Source organism: Topomyia yanbarensis, chromosome 2, assembly GCF_030247195.1.
Source record: "Topomyia yanbarensis strain Yona2022 chromosome 2, ASM3024719v1, whole genome shotgun sequence".
Classification (NCBI taxonomy): Eukaryota; Metazoa; Arthropoda; class Insecta; order Diptera; family Culicidae; genus Topomyia; species Topomyia yanbarensis.
Genome location: NC_080671.1, coordinates 52,708,494 through 52,723,531, shown reverse-complemented (window position 1 = coordinate 52,723,531; position 15,038 = coordinate 52,708,494). Strand labels below are relative to the sequence as shown.

At 42.3% G+C, this 15,038-nt stretch overlaps 2 protein-coding genes across 2 annotated transcripts in view; one reads left to right on the top strand and one right to left on the bottom strand.

Moving 5' to 3' along the window:
* Positions 1-15,038, top strand: part of LOC131684958 (bone morphogenetic protein receptor type-1B) — a 550,923-nt gene that overhangs the window by 359,674 nt on the left and 176,211 nt on the right. The gene's annotated exons all lie outside the window — the stretch shown is intronic.
* On the bottom strand, positions 7,211-8,700 carry LOC131684959 (uncharacterized). The gene is made up of 2 exons (XM_058968255.1): positions 7,307-8,700; positions 7,211-7,255 (listed from the first exon to the last, which is right to left on the bottom strand). Exon 1 carries the CDS (start codon positions 8,347-8,349, stop codon positions 7,471-7,473), a length of 879 nt encoding a protein of 292 aa, XP_058824238.1. The 5' UTR covers positions 8,350-8,700; the 3' UTR covers positions 7,211-7,255; positions 7,307-7,470.

The following is a 15,038-nucleotide window of genomic DNA, read 5'->3' as shown; positions in this document are numbered from 1 at the left end:
AGATGTATGACTTCACCCCCTTCTCCCCTTGAATATCTTCCCAAAACTTATGTGCCCCCCTATCTTCTAGTTTTAGTTGATCAATATTTAATCTTGTTAAGAAATGCCCAACAGTACCACTACTTTAAAATAGCCCTAATTAATTCCCCCTAATCTTGAACCACTCTCTCTAGTTATTTCTAGTTAATAAGCTTGTAAAATGTTCCGCTTAGTTAATAATTAATTTCTCCTACAATCTCCCTTCTAAAAATCATAAAGTGAATTACTATACAAAGAACACACAAAATGACCCGCCCCCCTAATCTTACGAATATTATATTATCCCCTCTTTTATATGTGTAAGTTAGCTGTAAAGTTTTTTTTAGTTTCATTATATAAAGCAAAATAATATTGAAATGTGTAACCCCCTAGTTTTAAGAAATTCAAAATGTAAAACAATGAAAAAATGGCACCTTTAAGCTAACGCATACGTGCGTTATCAAATAAACAAATTGAAAAAAAAATATGCAAGCGACCCCAAAGGTTATAGACACGCATTAGTATACACAAAATTAAAACCATTCACGCGATAACAATAACGCCCACAATAACATACCAACGCTAGGGTTTTTCGCGATAATGCAAATCCGGTCGCAAACGCGATAATTTACGCATACCCACGTCCACGATCTTGCAATCATGTAAATGCCCTGGCGATTAAGTCAACGTGGTAGCACTTACGGGTTTATAAACGTGATCTCGTGTGCTAACATACAAACGCCCGCTCTCGCACGAACATGAATCATACTCGCCCGGGAACTGCCACTCTAAAATACTTATGTATATACACAAGAAAACAAGATTCAGGGCGCTATAGTTGAAGACGCCAGTTAGACGGTAGGGTCATTTTCTTCCTTTAGCTGAGTCGTACACTCAAAGTTAAACATTAGAACGACGGTCCGGGCGAACAATCAAATTCACTGAACAGTCCCACAATTGTGAACGAATAAATCGCACAATTTATAAGAAACAACCCACAGCTCTGAAAACGTACATTTCAAAGTTGACACAAAATATTTCACAATTCCAGATCAATGACGACATTGCAACCAAGGGCCGTTTGCCATTATAAATAAGAAGCAAACACTCTCGATGGATGGCTGTACGGAGTTCAAGTAGCGCGTTTAAAATTTTCGAAAATCGATCGAGAATGGCTTTTGTGCATATAGCTGCCGGTGTCAATTCTCAAACGATTATAGATATCTGACTAGCTCATAGTTTTAGCAATATTCCAACTGCCGGCTGTTTGGAGTTCAAATTGCTGGAAACACAAGAAAAACATAACTAAATATCTTTTTTGCTTTAAGTATAAGTGTACTCGGAAACTAACCATCCCACCGCATCAAACATTTTCAATTCGTGGTCGCATTGTCTGCTTGCGGCGAATCCTAGACCTATACTTGTCCTTCAATTCAATTCCGTAATACCTATGGAAGCGTCGCTGAGTCGGTGGCCTTCCTCAAGTAGGTTCTACATAAAGATTTCCTACCCTATCCTAAGCATTGGTGAAGATGGTCGTGGCCGGTAATGACGGTTTACTGAACGTTCATTCCCGACCAATTATCTCACAAGCAAGATGTGTTAAACTACCTATAGACAACATGATAAACGTTAGTATGCAATCTACAAATAATACCGTGCTTCACAATGCAATACACTTCAGAAAATTTGGGATCGGGGTCTCGTTTGTGCGCACTTCTGGGCGGCTAATTACTTGTTCTTGTGCTCGTATCCATGATCATGGCTCGGCCCATGTACTGTGCGTACTTCTGGCTACCGATAACCCAGATCAATGCAAGAAAGTATTTAACAGTTACACTGAATTAAAAATTGGGCGCGATGAAATCGAGAAGTTAGAGTAGTCTAGAGAAGTGTAAACGTTTAAAAAAATAGAGAGAATATAAGGAGAGAATTCCGGAACAAAAGTTCCATTGTGTTTTGCATTTATCCGCATCAATCCGAAAGTTATTCCACCGCCAGTGTCACCCTCTTGGGAAAACATCTGAACTGAATTGGAACTTTCACCACGCATACGCTATTAATAAAGCAATTACAAGACTGAGGGCGCGTAGTAAAGTCTTCGGGAAAACTTGGGGTGTCAAACCGAGGAGGGCTTGCCGAGTCCTACACGAGCATTGCAAGACCATGACCAACTTATTCTTCCATTGTGTGGTGACCAAAAGTACAACAAAAGACCGTCCAAACTAACTGAACTGACTGAAGCTCAGTGGCTAGTCTGCCTCTCTATCATAGGCGCTACAGCTACGGAAGCCATGCTTCATCTGCCTTCATTGCACACACATGTTATGAGGGAGGCGAAATTTGGCTCTCTGAGAGTGATAAAGGGTAAACAATTATTTAATGGGGTGGTCACCTGAGTATAATAAAGGTACTCAAACTAAGTCCTGTCTTGACCATAGTTCAAGATAAAATGGAGGCAAAACCGATCTTCGACATCTCATATGAGGTCCACATAGTGGATCGTTAAATGTGGGATGTAAGTTGTCCCATACTACCATATGCTACCATATCATTCGGATGGTTCTAAAATAAGTGAGTACTGGCTCGGGAGTCTACGAATTAAGAATTGAAGAAGCGATATGGGAAAGTCGCCTACAGTTTTCCAGGCAAAGGTATATGCAATATAAACCTGCTCGGAGATCTGCAGGAAACGAAACTACAAACATGGGATAGTCACAATTTTCTCAGACAGCCAAGCAGAATCGTGTGCTATAAGATCATCGAAATGTGAGTCCAAGCTTATTTGGGAAAACATCACATTTTCACAACATCTGGCAAATCGGAATAAAGTAATGAAATTCTGGGTACCAGGCCACCAAGGAATCGTTGTTAACGAAGTGAACGACAAATTAGCCGTGCGTGGTCCATCAAACATATTTGTTGGAGCAGAACAATTTCAACACACCAAAAAAAATATGAATTTTATCCTTGACGCAATTTCAAATATGAAACAATTTAACAAGCCGTAATTCACGAAATGACGAAATATAACCGTGTTTCGTAAATTTAAAATCAAAAATGAAATTAGGTCGTTTTTGATGTTCATATACTGCCCGTGATCGCAAACCTTTCCCATAAAGATAGGAAATCCCGAAAGCGGGACAAATATGTGATCATGGGCAGTATATGTTAGGGTCAGGAGATGTAAATTTACACGATTTTTTTAGGTGTGCAGGCATATCTACACGTGCCATCACACTAGAACTTTCAGCTTGGGCAATTGGTAACATGTATTGCAAACCGGGGCAACCACAAAAGATAAGCTGAATAGTGGTCGCAGTTGCAGAATTTCCCCTAACAAAAAATGTGGAAACTCACTTTCTCTAGTTTCTGAACTATCCATTCAAATTTAAACAGCAGACACGCGGTCCGTGCGAACATTCAAAAATCCACTGAATGTACCACACAGTTCAACAATCGCCTTTATACACGCGAAGTTCCATGCAAGTTAGCACATACAAACGCTCACGCGTTCAAATACGGTAACATACAAACGCTCGATACCTTCACGATCTCGCAAACAACGCCCTTGTGATTAAGTAAACGTTTCAGCACTATTATTAAGACCAACACCGTTGGGGCTTTGGTATGCCTGTTGGTGTATAAGACTAATGAAGAAGCACTTATAAATTTAAAAAAGCGGTCTCAATTGCAAACATACAAACGCTCGTTTCCATGCGATCGTGATGTTTTCACGATACAAATGTGAATCGTACAATTAATAACACAATTAGAGTCACGGTCCGTTGTAATGGATCCTAAGCAGTTTTTCAGTGGCTGATATTTTCCGTCTCGTCTGCTATTGTTGTGGGTGATTCTGACAGGGAGCCCTTCCGAGAACCAAGATTTATTTGTTTATTTGTTTATTTGTTGTACCGTCACCAACAGACCCCTTGGCCCCAATGGTGGTTACTTAAACTAATTACATTTCAGAATACGAATAATTTTAGTTTTTATCGAATTCCTTGTCAGGTTGAAGTCAAACGCCGTCGCCACACTGTTAAACACACGCTGGAGTCCGGTAACAGCGCCCTGGCGCCCATAGTTAGTTCTCCTGAATGGGACTCGCAGAAGAGAGTTATTGCGCAGAGCTCGAACGCGAGCTTGAAGATCGAGGCGTCCGAGGATTGTAGGGCAATCCACCCTGGCAGACAGTAAGTCCGAGACGAACAGGGCTCGAGAGCAGTCCCTCCGGATGCTTAGAGTATCGAGCTGTATTAACTGACAACGGTTTTCGTAGCTCGGCAGCTGAAATCTGTTTTGCCAAGGAAGATGTCGGAGTGCAAAGCGTATGAACCGGCGTTGGACGGCCTCGATTCTGTCGACACCGTTCTGGTAGTAAGGGTTCCAAACAGCAGAACAATATTCCAGTGTTGAGCGAACCAGCGCACAATAGAGAGATTTTAAACAGTATACGTCCTTAAAGTTTTTCGCTATTCGGAAGATGAACCCAAGCTGTTTTGAAGCCTTATCCACAATGGATGATGTATGTGGTTTGAACGTTAGTGCCGAATCCATGATGACTCCGAGATCCTTGACGTTAGAGTGTCTTGGAATACTCGAGTCGAAGAGATGGTAGTTAAACTGAATCGGATGGCGTTTCCGCGTGAACGTAACGATTGAGCATTTGCTCGGGTTTAAAACCATTCTGTTTAGATCACACCACGTACTAAAGCTGTCCAATTCCCTCTGAAGAAGCTCGGCATCGGTTTTATCCCGTATTTGTTGAAAAATTTTCATGTCGTCGGCAAAAGAAAGGCGGGGTCCTTGTAATTTGATGTTGACGTCATTAAAGTAGAGGAGGAATATCACTGGACCGAGATGGCTTCCTTGTGGGATACCGGATGTAGCGAAGAATGGTGTAGATAGACAGTCCTTAATGCTGATTTGGAGCTGCCTTCCTTCGAGGTAGGAACGAAACCAGCGCAGAAGTTGTCCATGAATACCGAGTTTGTCCAGCTTCGCTATTGCGATATCATGATTGATTTTGTCGAAGGCCGCAGATAGATCCATGTAAATAGCATCGGTTTGCAATCCGTCAGCGAATCCATCCATTGCATATGTTGTGAACGAGAGCAGGTTAGTCGTTGTCGATCGTTTAGGCATAAATCCGTGTTGATCGTCTGCAATGTAGTGTTTGCAGTGAAAGAAAAGAGGGTCTAAGACAACCAGCTCGAATAGTTTTGATACTGCACTTAAACACGAGATTCCTCGATAATTGTCAATGTTCGATTTGTTTCCTTTTTTGTGAACTGGAAACATGTGCGCTGCTTTCCAGCAGGAAGGGAATATTCCAGTATTGAGTGATAGCACAAAGACTCGCCGAAGTGGTTCAAGAAGCCCGCTGATGCACTTTTTGACAAAAATCGAAGGAACGCCATCTGGACCCGGGGAACTAGATGCTTTCAGCTTGGAATTTGCTGCAAGAATGGCAGCATTATCGACACAAATTCGGTTGATGGTTCGTCCTAGAGAAGGAGTTAGATTTGAAGCGGCAGCGACTTGTTGTGGGGAAAGGTTCTCGTCGGAAAAAACGCTTGAAAATTTGTCGGAAAACAATTGGCAAATTTCCTTAGTGTCGGTGCCTAAAACTCCATTTAATGACATACAAGATGGTAACCCGGATTCTTTTCGCTGCTCGTTCACATATTTCCAAAACGACTTGGGCTTGGATTTCAGTTGACGTTCGACGTTTCGCTGATATCTAAAAAAGGCACGTCTGCTTTGCTGTTTGTATTCGTGGTTGAGTTGAAAGTAGTGGTTTCGTAATGCAAGTGTCTTATGCTTCGAGAACTTTTTAAATGCGGCTCGTTTGGCAGTTTTTAATCGTCTAAGCACTGTTGATTGCCAGGGAGGGTGTTGATTTGTGCTGACTGTTCGTTTTGGCACATGACGGTCGATTAGGTAGTTAAGAATATTAGAAAACGTCATCGCTGCTTCGTTCGCGTCATCATTGTTAAGATTTTCGTCCCAATTTATATCCAACAGCGTGCTAACGATGCTGTCGTAGTCAGCGTTTTTAAAATCGTAGACGATAGAGCTTGAGACGTCTTCAAAACTCACTCCTAGGTTACCAGCGAGTACAAGATGTAGTGGGGGATGATGGCGCACATGCTGGACTAAAGGTGTCGGTGCGGCGCAGCAGTACGGAGCGTAGTCCCGGGCACTTACAAAGCAGAGGTCCAATGTACGTCCGTTCTCGTTGATGATATTATTAATTTGCCGAAGAGTTGCGCTACTGTAGTTGTCCAAGATACAACTGGCATTGTTGATAAGCACAGATTTTTCGATATCCAATCGTAGAAATCCGTTACTTGCTGGGCACCAGGTCAAGCCAGGTAAGTTAAAGTCGCCCAGTATAACAATATCATCAGATGGGGCAGCGATCGAGGTGATGAAAGAAACGGAGGAAAGATGTACATCGATCAGGCTGTAATCACGAATTCGGTCAGGTGGAAAATACACGACACACAGGAAGAGATTGCGATCGGCAAGTTTCACTGATATCCACACTTGCTCGGAGCTCTCCCACCGCTCATCGTTGATCACTCGGGCTTTTATACCATGGCGAACGGCGATGAGTACACCACCACCTGATGTCTTGCGGCTGTTGAGGGCATTGCGATCACAGCGGAAGACATCAAATGTTGAACCAAACACCTGGTGAGACAGAGTACGGTTGTTGAGCCACGTCTCGGTTAAGGCGATGACGTCATAACAGCAGCCCGTGGTCGCGAGCAAATAGCTGTCCGTTGATGAATTTAAGCCACCAACATTCTGGTAGTAAATCTCGATGTTATTGGATGACGGATCAGGTTCTGCAGAGGGCGAATCAACTGCATCGCGCTCCAGAATGCAGCGATCATCATCGGCGACAGAAATAGTTGACATCTCGTCACAAGATGTTAGAGCAAAAGGCAAATTACTGGAAGCGAAGAATACATCAGCGCTTGAAGTGTTCGGATCAGATGTATACTTGCCATTTGTGGCGGGTTGGAAGACCCTTTCACCCATCCCACACACAGGACCGGGACGACTGATGATCGCTGGCTGCAATTGCTCGACTGTGGCGGGGGGCTCGAGGGCTTCCATAGTGCCAACTGCGGTGTGTCCCAGTATGCGTTGAACCCCGATGGAGCGATGCGGAGAGCAGGAACGGGACGGTAGTAGCTTACGGCGAGTGTTGGACGATGAACTAGAAGCGTGAATCGGTTTAACCGTTGTATCGTTACAATTTGTATAATACTTGCCGAGAAAGGCGGCTTGGAAGACCCCTTCTCCACCCACACATACAGGACCGGGACGACTGCTGAACGCTGGCTGCAAGGGCTCGACTGTAGCGGGGGGATCGAGGGCTTCCATTGTACCAACTGCATTGCGTCCCAGTATGCGATCAGCGTCGACACTCCTTCACAATGGCGGTGTAGCTTGGTATAGTGGCATTGCCAATCGTTGCGGAGTCCTCTGTAGGGTTGATGGGCCGGGTTGACTTAGCGGAATACATGCGACTTCCGAAGGCGTAGGAAAATCAGTCGGTGGGCACCAAATGTTCTGGGTACGGCTATCCTCAAATTCCCTGAACAATATGCCTTGCGGCCATGTGTCAGGGTTAAGAGCTGCTTCACGGTACTTTGGGTGAACTCCAACTTTGAAAGATATGAAGTTCAGAGTACTGACGTCTATGCCTTTTTTAACAAGCGGAATGACCTTTATTTCCTCGTTGCAGTTTAGCCCTTCTTTGGACATTTTTTCGACTGTCTCCTTGCTAACGCTGGGATGAAAGCGGGAAAGATACATCCAGAGCAACGGAGTGGGAGGAGGAACCGTGAGAATGTTGCTATTATCGACTAGCTTTCGACCGCCGACAAGAATACTGCTCGGATCAGGACCATCCTCGCGACGACGTTTCTGAGGTGGTCGAGATGTACCGGAATTTGGCCGGACTGGAGTGGCTGTTGAAACCTTTCTGGCGAGGTGCGAAATTTGCTGGTTATTTTTTGATAACTCTGCCTTTAGTTCAGCACAGACGTCATCCGTTTTCCCAGCGATAGCAGCGATAACACATCCAAGCGAGGAAACGGTGTCGCGAAAGCGAGCAAACTTCATCAACTTGACACATTCATTGCACATCCAAAATAAATTTGGATTTTCGGCAAGTTTTTTCAAGAACGGCTTGTTGAGTTGTTTACCGCACTGCATATGCACCACATTTTTGCAAAATCCCATGCACTCGATAAAGTCATCGTCCGATTTGACGGTTTTCGCGCAGTGATCGCATGCACTTGTCATAATGCCGATTTTCTACCCGCCCTAGATCCGACTTTTCGTTTTCGTCTCACTGTGCGCCAAGTTATGGTGGGAAATACTTTCCTCTACTCGCGTGCAGATGGCGAAATGAGCGCGTGAATTTTTTGTGGGTAATTACACACAGGTCCGGTGATGTAAACAATCTCGATTTTCACTGGACTTTTTCACGACACAAAACAAAATTTGTAGAAAACACTTTAAAACTTCACAATACCAAGGGCGCAAACAAAATTTAAGATCGACTGATACGATAAACGACGATTAAACGGCACAAATCACGTCAAATATTAAAAAAATAACTGGAGCGATCAACACAAACAACTAATCGGTGAAAATACACTGAACCAAAAAACAGCTCCAGTTGGAGTTTTTAAAGAATTAAATGAAAACCAGTAATGCATTTATGACTAGTTTTTCATAATTGAATTGTTTTTTATTCGCAGCATGTTTATTCTCGAATATTTTGGAATAATTCCAAATGCCATTTTATTGTTTATATGTTGTACAAAAATATCTTCTTTGGACGCAGATGTGTTGAATGATCGTTTAACCGAATAAAAAGAGAAAAATAGACCATTTCAATGAAAATGTTTAATTTCAAAATGATGGTACTCGTCTGCATTTGTACAAAACACACACAGGACCAACGACAACAAAGCTATTCTTCGACAAATTGAGCTGCAAATGAAACAGCCCGAAACAGTTCACTCGGTGAGCATCTCAACCAAGTCCAATGCAACCTGCGGAATAATCCCTCGACATTCTGGGAGTTTATAAATAACAGAAGACGCTCCGGGGGTATCCCAGAAAATGTTTATCTGCGAAACAAATGTTCACAATCCGCAGACGAGTCGGTGGATCACTTCCGAGTGGTGCAGATCACTTCCGAGATATATTTACTAGCCCTCCTGTCTACCCATCGCAAGACTACCTTGAAACATTGCCAACCTATAATATCAGCCTCCCCCGCCCTAACGTAAACGATGCCGATATTCTGAGACCTTTGTCCAGCGTTGACGCGTCGAAAGGGCCAGGTCCGGATTGCTTGCCGGACTTGTTCATAAAACATTGTGACCGAGCGCAGGAAATACTCATAATATTGAAAACTATAGAGGGATCTCGCTTCTGAATTGTCAAAGTTCTGGAAAAGATTGTTTACAATGCGATGTACGCAGCATCTTCGCACATAATTGGTGAACGTCAGCACGGCTTTGTAAAGAACGCTCGACCACTTCGAACTTGAAGACGTACACAAGTTTTCTAGTTCCAGCCGTCGAGAAGCCCTAGCAAGTTGATGCAATATATTTTGATTTCGCTAAAGCATTCGACAAGGTGCCTCACAACATTGCGGTTATGAAATTGCAGCAACTAGGATTTCCTCTGTGGGTAACCAGATGGCTACAATCTTACCTTTCTGAACGCTTTTGTTAGTATCGGCACCACATGCTCAAGCGTATTTGAAACGCCAACCGATGTCCCTCAAGGAAGTCACCTAGGGCCACTTATCTTTATATTATTCATCAACGATCTCTGCACCCGCATAAAGTCTGGAAAACTGCTGATGATCTGAAAATCTTTCGCTCAATTGCATCGGAACTCGATTCAGCTGTGCTCCAAGAGGGTATAGTCAATATTGAAGAGTGGTGCTCGCTGAATGGAATGCAGATCAACGTCGATAAATATAAGGTGATAAGCTTCGGGCGCTCGACAACTCTAAGGCGCTGCGAATATACCCTTCAAGCGTGTGTCATCGAAAGCGTGTAATCTATCCGTGACCTGGGAGTGTCATTTGACAAGAACTTCGCTTTGCCGACCACATCACAGCGACAACGGCTAAAGCTTTTGCAACATTGTATTTTTTGAAACGGAACACTGCTAATTTCGAGGATTTCTACACTTTGAAATCTAGAGATAGATGATGTTGCTAAATTTACCAACGCTTGAGTCACGTCGTACCTTCTTGCAAAAAATGTTCATTTTTGACATGTTGTCGAGCCACATTGACTGTCCCGGTATTCTCTCGAGGATTACCGTTTACCGCTTGACCGCATACGGCCAGAATTATCCGGTAGAGAGATGTTGCCGCAAATTTAACGAAACTTTCGATTTCTTTGACTATAATATTACTAAATCTAGTTATAGCTCAGCGATTATAAACTTTTAACACTATAACAATAAGTTTTTTACACTTAAACTGTACGGTATCTGCCGAAAATCGAATAATTAAATAAAAAACTAGAAGCTCTGTTTTGGAATCGATCAAAAAAATTGTATAGTTTTAGGAACTGTGACCATTTTCCCAGAAATTATCGTAGCGCCGGAAATATTTTTACGAGTACTGTCGTCATCCCTTCCCGTAAAGGAAAAAGGAATTTTCAGCAAGTCTTGCGACGTATAATATATCAAGAATTTGGAAAATAAATGCATCGGAAGACATTCTGTGGGTTTTTGGTGGCATTAGTCACTCTTTGAGCATTTCGGCGAGCCGTATTGCGACATGTCAAATTTCATGGTTTTGCAAAAGAAGTGAAATGAAGAACATTTTAAAAGGTTTTGGTGCAATTGGCCGTCTTCCAAGTGTTCTGGGAACTTGAATGCTCGGCAAGAAGGTCTTAGAACCAATCAAAAAGTGTCGTCTTTGCCGAAGGAATCAGTGCCCGGAACACCGCAGAGAGTAGCAAATAATGTGTCAAAATGTTCTTGGTTGCACTTGTTTTGAAAAGTCATGAAGTTTGACTTGTCGCAAGACGAGTTTTAGAACCGATCAAAAATGACCTCTTTGCCGGAGATACCACCACCAAAAAGCCTCGGAATGTTTTCCAATTTCTCCTTTTTTGGGAAGAGATCATACCTCAGTACTTGCCCCAATAGAGGAATTCGGGAACAGTTGGTTGTATCTATAGAATGTAGCAAACAATATATTTTTAGAGGTACCAGATAATAGATTTACGAAATTCATTGTTTGCCCATGGTCCATACTTAGAATCGTGTGTACTCAATTATGCTGCAACAGAATTGATTCAGATTTCGCGTATGAATTCGATGACAAATTTTAATTTAGTTCTGCGACATTTCGTTTTCTTCATACATCTTTGTGCCACCCTAATATCCATTCTTTTTCGAAATGCCTCCTTCAAACGTATTAGTGGTAATTCGCGACATTACACAAAATTGGAGGCTAATTGATCGACAGCTTTCTCTGTTGCTGCGTCGCTGTAATGCTACAATAAAATACTAATAAAATAAAATTCAAAAAAATTGCTCCGTTACGATAAAATATTTTTGAGTCACCCTAATGAACATTTCGTCATTAAGCCTATCAGAACAAACTTAAATGTACCGATGGAATGCTTTCGCAACACTGAATCAACGATTTTACAACTAACGTTCACCAAAACAATGATTACGTTGTATTCTAGTTGCAATTACGTTGCGAAAATTCACCGATCACACACCCTGTGCCACACTTGGTATTCTACCGGCGTATGTATGGTGGCGCTTCTATTATAGTTTATCGGAAAAAATATAAACAAATAGTATGTCTATAAGATTTTATGGTCACCGCAACATATTTTTTTGTGGACTTGTTGTTTGTAGTATGTATGTTTTTGCTGATATTTAACGCACAGAATTCTTTACTTATACTGTACGATCACGCTCTGACCAGGTGATATACCTCCGATATGGATTTATTTTGATGCAACGATGCAACTTTAACGTTAAAGCTCTGCACTGTCTTTAGAGGAAGTTGGGGACAGTTGGTTGTATCTATAGAATGTAGCAGACAATATATTTTTAGAGGCACCAGATAACAGATTTACGAAATTAATGGAAATTCATTGTTTGCCCATGGTTTAACTCCATACTTATTCAGATTTGGCGTATGAATTCGATGACCAATTTTAATTTGATTCTGCGGTATTTCGTTTTCTTCATACATCTCATGGGTTCAAACACCATACAAATCTATAAAAAATACTATGAATATGACCCGCGACAAACTTCACAACCATCAAAACCCCATAAAATGGTTTCAAAAACCCATAAATACACCAGAGTATGGTTTTTATATGCGATCTTCGAAGCATGGTGACGGTGATTTAATGGGTTGTACTCATTTCTAACTCTATCTAATACCCCCCCTGGTTAACTGAACTATGAGCAATTATGGGCTTTTTATTTGCTCGAGATGGGCTTTATACATCTTTATTTGTCGTTGCAGATAAAATCGTCCAAAAGTTGATAATTTGATAAGGAATCTGCAGTTGTAGACGAAACACCAAAGTTTTCATTACTGTTGTTAAAGTCAAACAAGTAACACAATAGTTCCGAGGTCAATAAGCCTAAAACTAAAAAAAAAATGGTTTCCAAGTGTGACATATGGCTACACAAAGGTTCCTAGATATGTAACCTATTCAGTTCAATCCACTAGTTAGAAGTGAAGACGCCCCTTTTGAAAACGCATCACAGCAACTGTACGATCATAACAAATGCCTCTTATTGCATTTTATTTCGTTTCGTATTCCAGTAGTCACTCGATTATCGTCTTTCTTCTAATTCATAACCACCTCGAGACTCAACCACCGGTAGCTCCCCATCGAAACAACTGAAGTAGTGTACCCACCGCACCGGAATGGACCGGGAAAGTCCTCTCGAGATTCAGATTCGTGTACTTCTTCTTCTACGCACAGTCCGAGGGGTCGACTCCACTTGAAGAACATGGAGAAGTACTCTTTCAAGGTTTGCTGTTTTTCTTTGCTACGTTCTGTCGGTTTGCTATTCCCGGTAGAATTTGAAGCAAAACTCGACTTCCAGACAAAAACATTGTTTTGCTCTTATAGGTGCGATCGGTATGAAGCGGTACAATTCAAAAATTGCGCTGTTTTGTGGGGATAATACAGGAAAAATTCTTGGTGCTGCGACGATCTGGTTTATTGGTTGTTGCCTTCGTTTTTGAGAATTTGAAATATTTTAAATCATGTATTGACACTACGTGTTTTAATTCTACTTGTGTGACTAGCTAAGCGAAACCGTGGTACTGTCATTTGCCATAGTGCTTATATTAGTAGCTTAATTTGATAAACTACATCTTTAGAAGTGTATGTTATCGTGAAAATATCATTTTCAGTTTTGCTTGGTTGTTCTAGATAAAAATTAATATTTTTATCACTGAAAAAAACGAAAGATTCTTCTACCTTCAAACATTCAGACATAATTAACTTTCCAATCACATACCAAATTGCACGTTTCCTTAATTATTCCATGCTGCAATCTGATATGTTTAAGAAAACTGAACCTCTCGTGGCTCGTGTAACTCTGTGTGTGTGCAAACAACCCCTTGCTGTTCAGATAAATAATACCCCTCATTACGTACGACCCTCCATGCGCGAGCCGACACAGTGGGAGCATGATTTGCACTCTGTGCAATTCCAGTCTCGGGGAAATCGCGCACGAGGCCACTGGACTGAGACTGCATACGAATTAAATTAAAAACTTCTGAACTTTGGTGTGGCAAGGAAAAAGCAACCGGCAGCTGTTCGTGCTGGAACCCTCCGAGCTGGTGGTCCGGGTTACCCAATCGTCCCCCATGTCAAGCAGTTCTCCGGCGGGGCGTGTGTGCCTGAAGTCGCCGTGTGAACGATTGGGAACTAATTGGTTTTATCTTCTGGTTCTTATTGATTTCGCGGCGGTCCTTTACTACTCTAGTGGGCCACAGAGACAAAAGGTCGGTTTGTTTCGAATGGCGGAATTCAAATCTAATTGATTTGGATTGACCAACTATGCGAGAAGCGGAAAGCTAGCGTCAATTGACGTTTACGAGTGTGACTCATGTGGCAGCTGGAAACAGCTGTGCGCGGTTCGGCGTCCAACGTGACTTCCCGTCGATGGCGAGAAGTTTATGCGAATGTGACGAGATTCCTTGTTTCCATCATAAGCAATACGGTTGAATCACTCGTGCGATTCGTTTGAATTTCCATGAAATTCATTTCGTCGTTTGAGTAACGTGTAAATTCCAATACAGGAATTTGGATCGCCAGCCTTGAACTGCACCTAGCGATTAGTCTGGAAATCAATTTTTTGCTTCCAATTAGTGTATAATATGACCTAATTACTGTAGCACGCAATTCCCCTGATTCGGTCACGGCTTCAATTCGATCTATACAAACTATTCCTGACAGCGCGTGTGCTGCTAAAACTCGAACAACATGTCCACGTTGAGCTACTGTTTTCTCCACCATAATAAATACACATTAGCGATCTCTTTCTCTTCTCTGTCGCAGCTTCGTTGTTGTTTTCATTGCTGCCCGGGCTGTCCGCGTGATTAGATATAATTGGTGACATTATAATCACCACGTCTTGGACCTTCAGGGTGCAGCATGCAGTTGTCGCCTTTGGCTACTGGAAACTGCAATCTCGAGGGGGAACCGAACCGCAAACGGTAGCAGTTTCAATATTCAAATGAGTGAAATGCAATTGCATTGCTACCCCGGTTGAGATTGAGAGTACGGGTACCTATACGTTTGCGTGAAACAGTCCATAGTAATTATAAATTGCATCAGCAGCGGCAACTGTCGCGCACTTGGCATGTCCTTTCCAAGCATGCGGCCGTGACGACCATCGACTCGCTACGGTATTCAGCGAACTTCTCTCTCGATTTCAAATGAATTTAC

What these genes read in the sequence shown, in the direction of transcription:
- LOC131684959 (XM_058968255.1), bottom strand. Translation starts at nt 8,349, where the DNA reads ATGACAAGTGCATGCGATCACTGCGCGAAAACCGTCAAATCGGACGAT.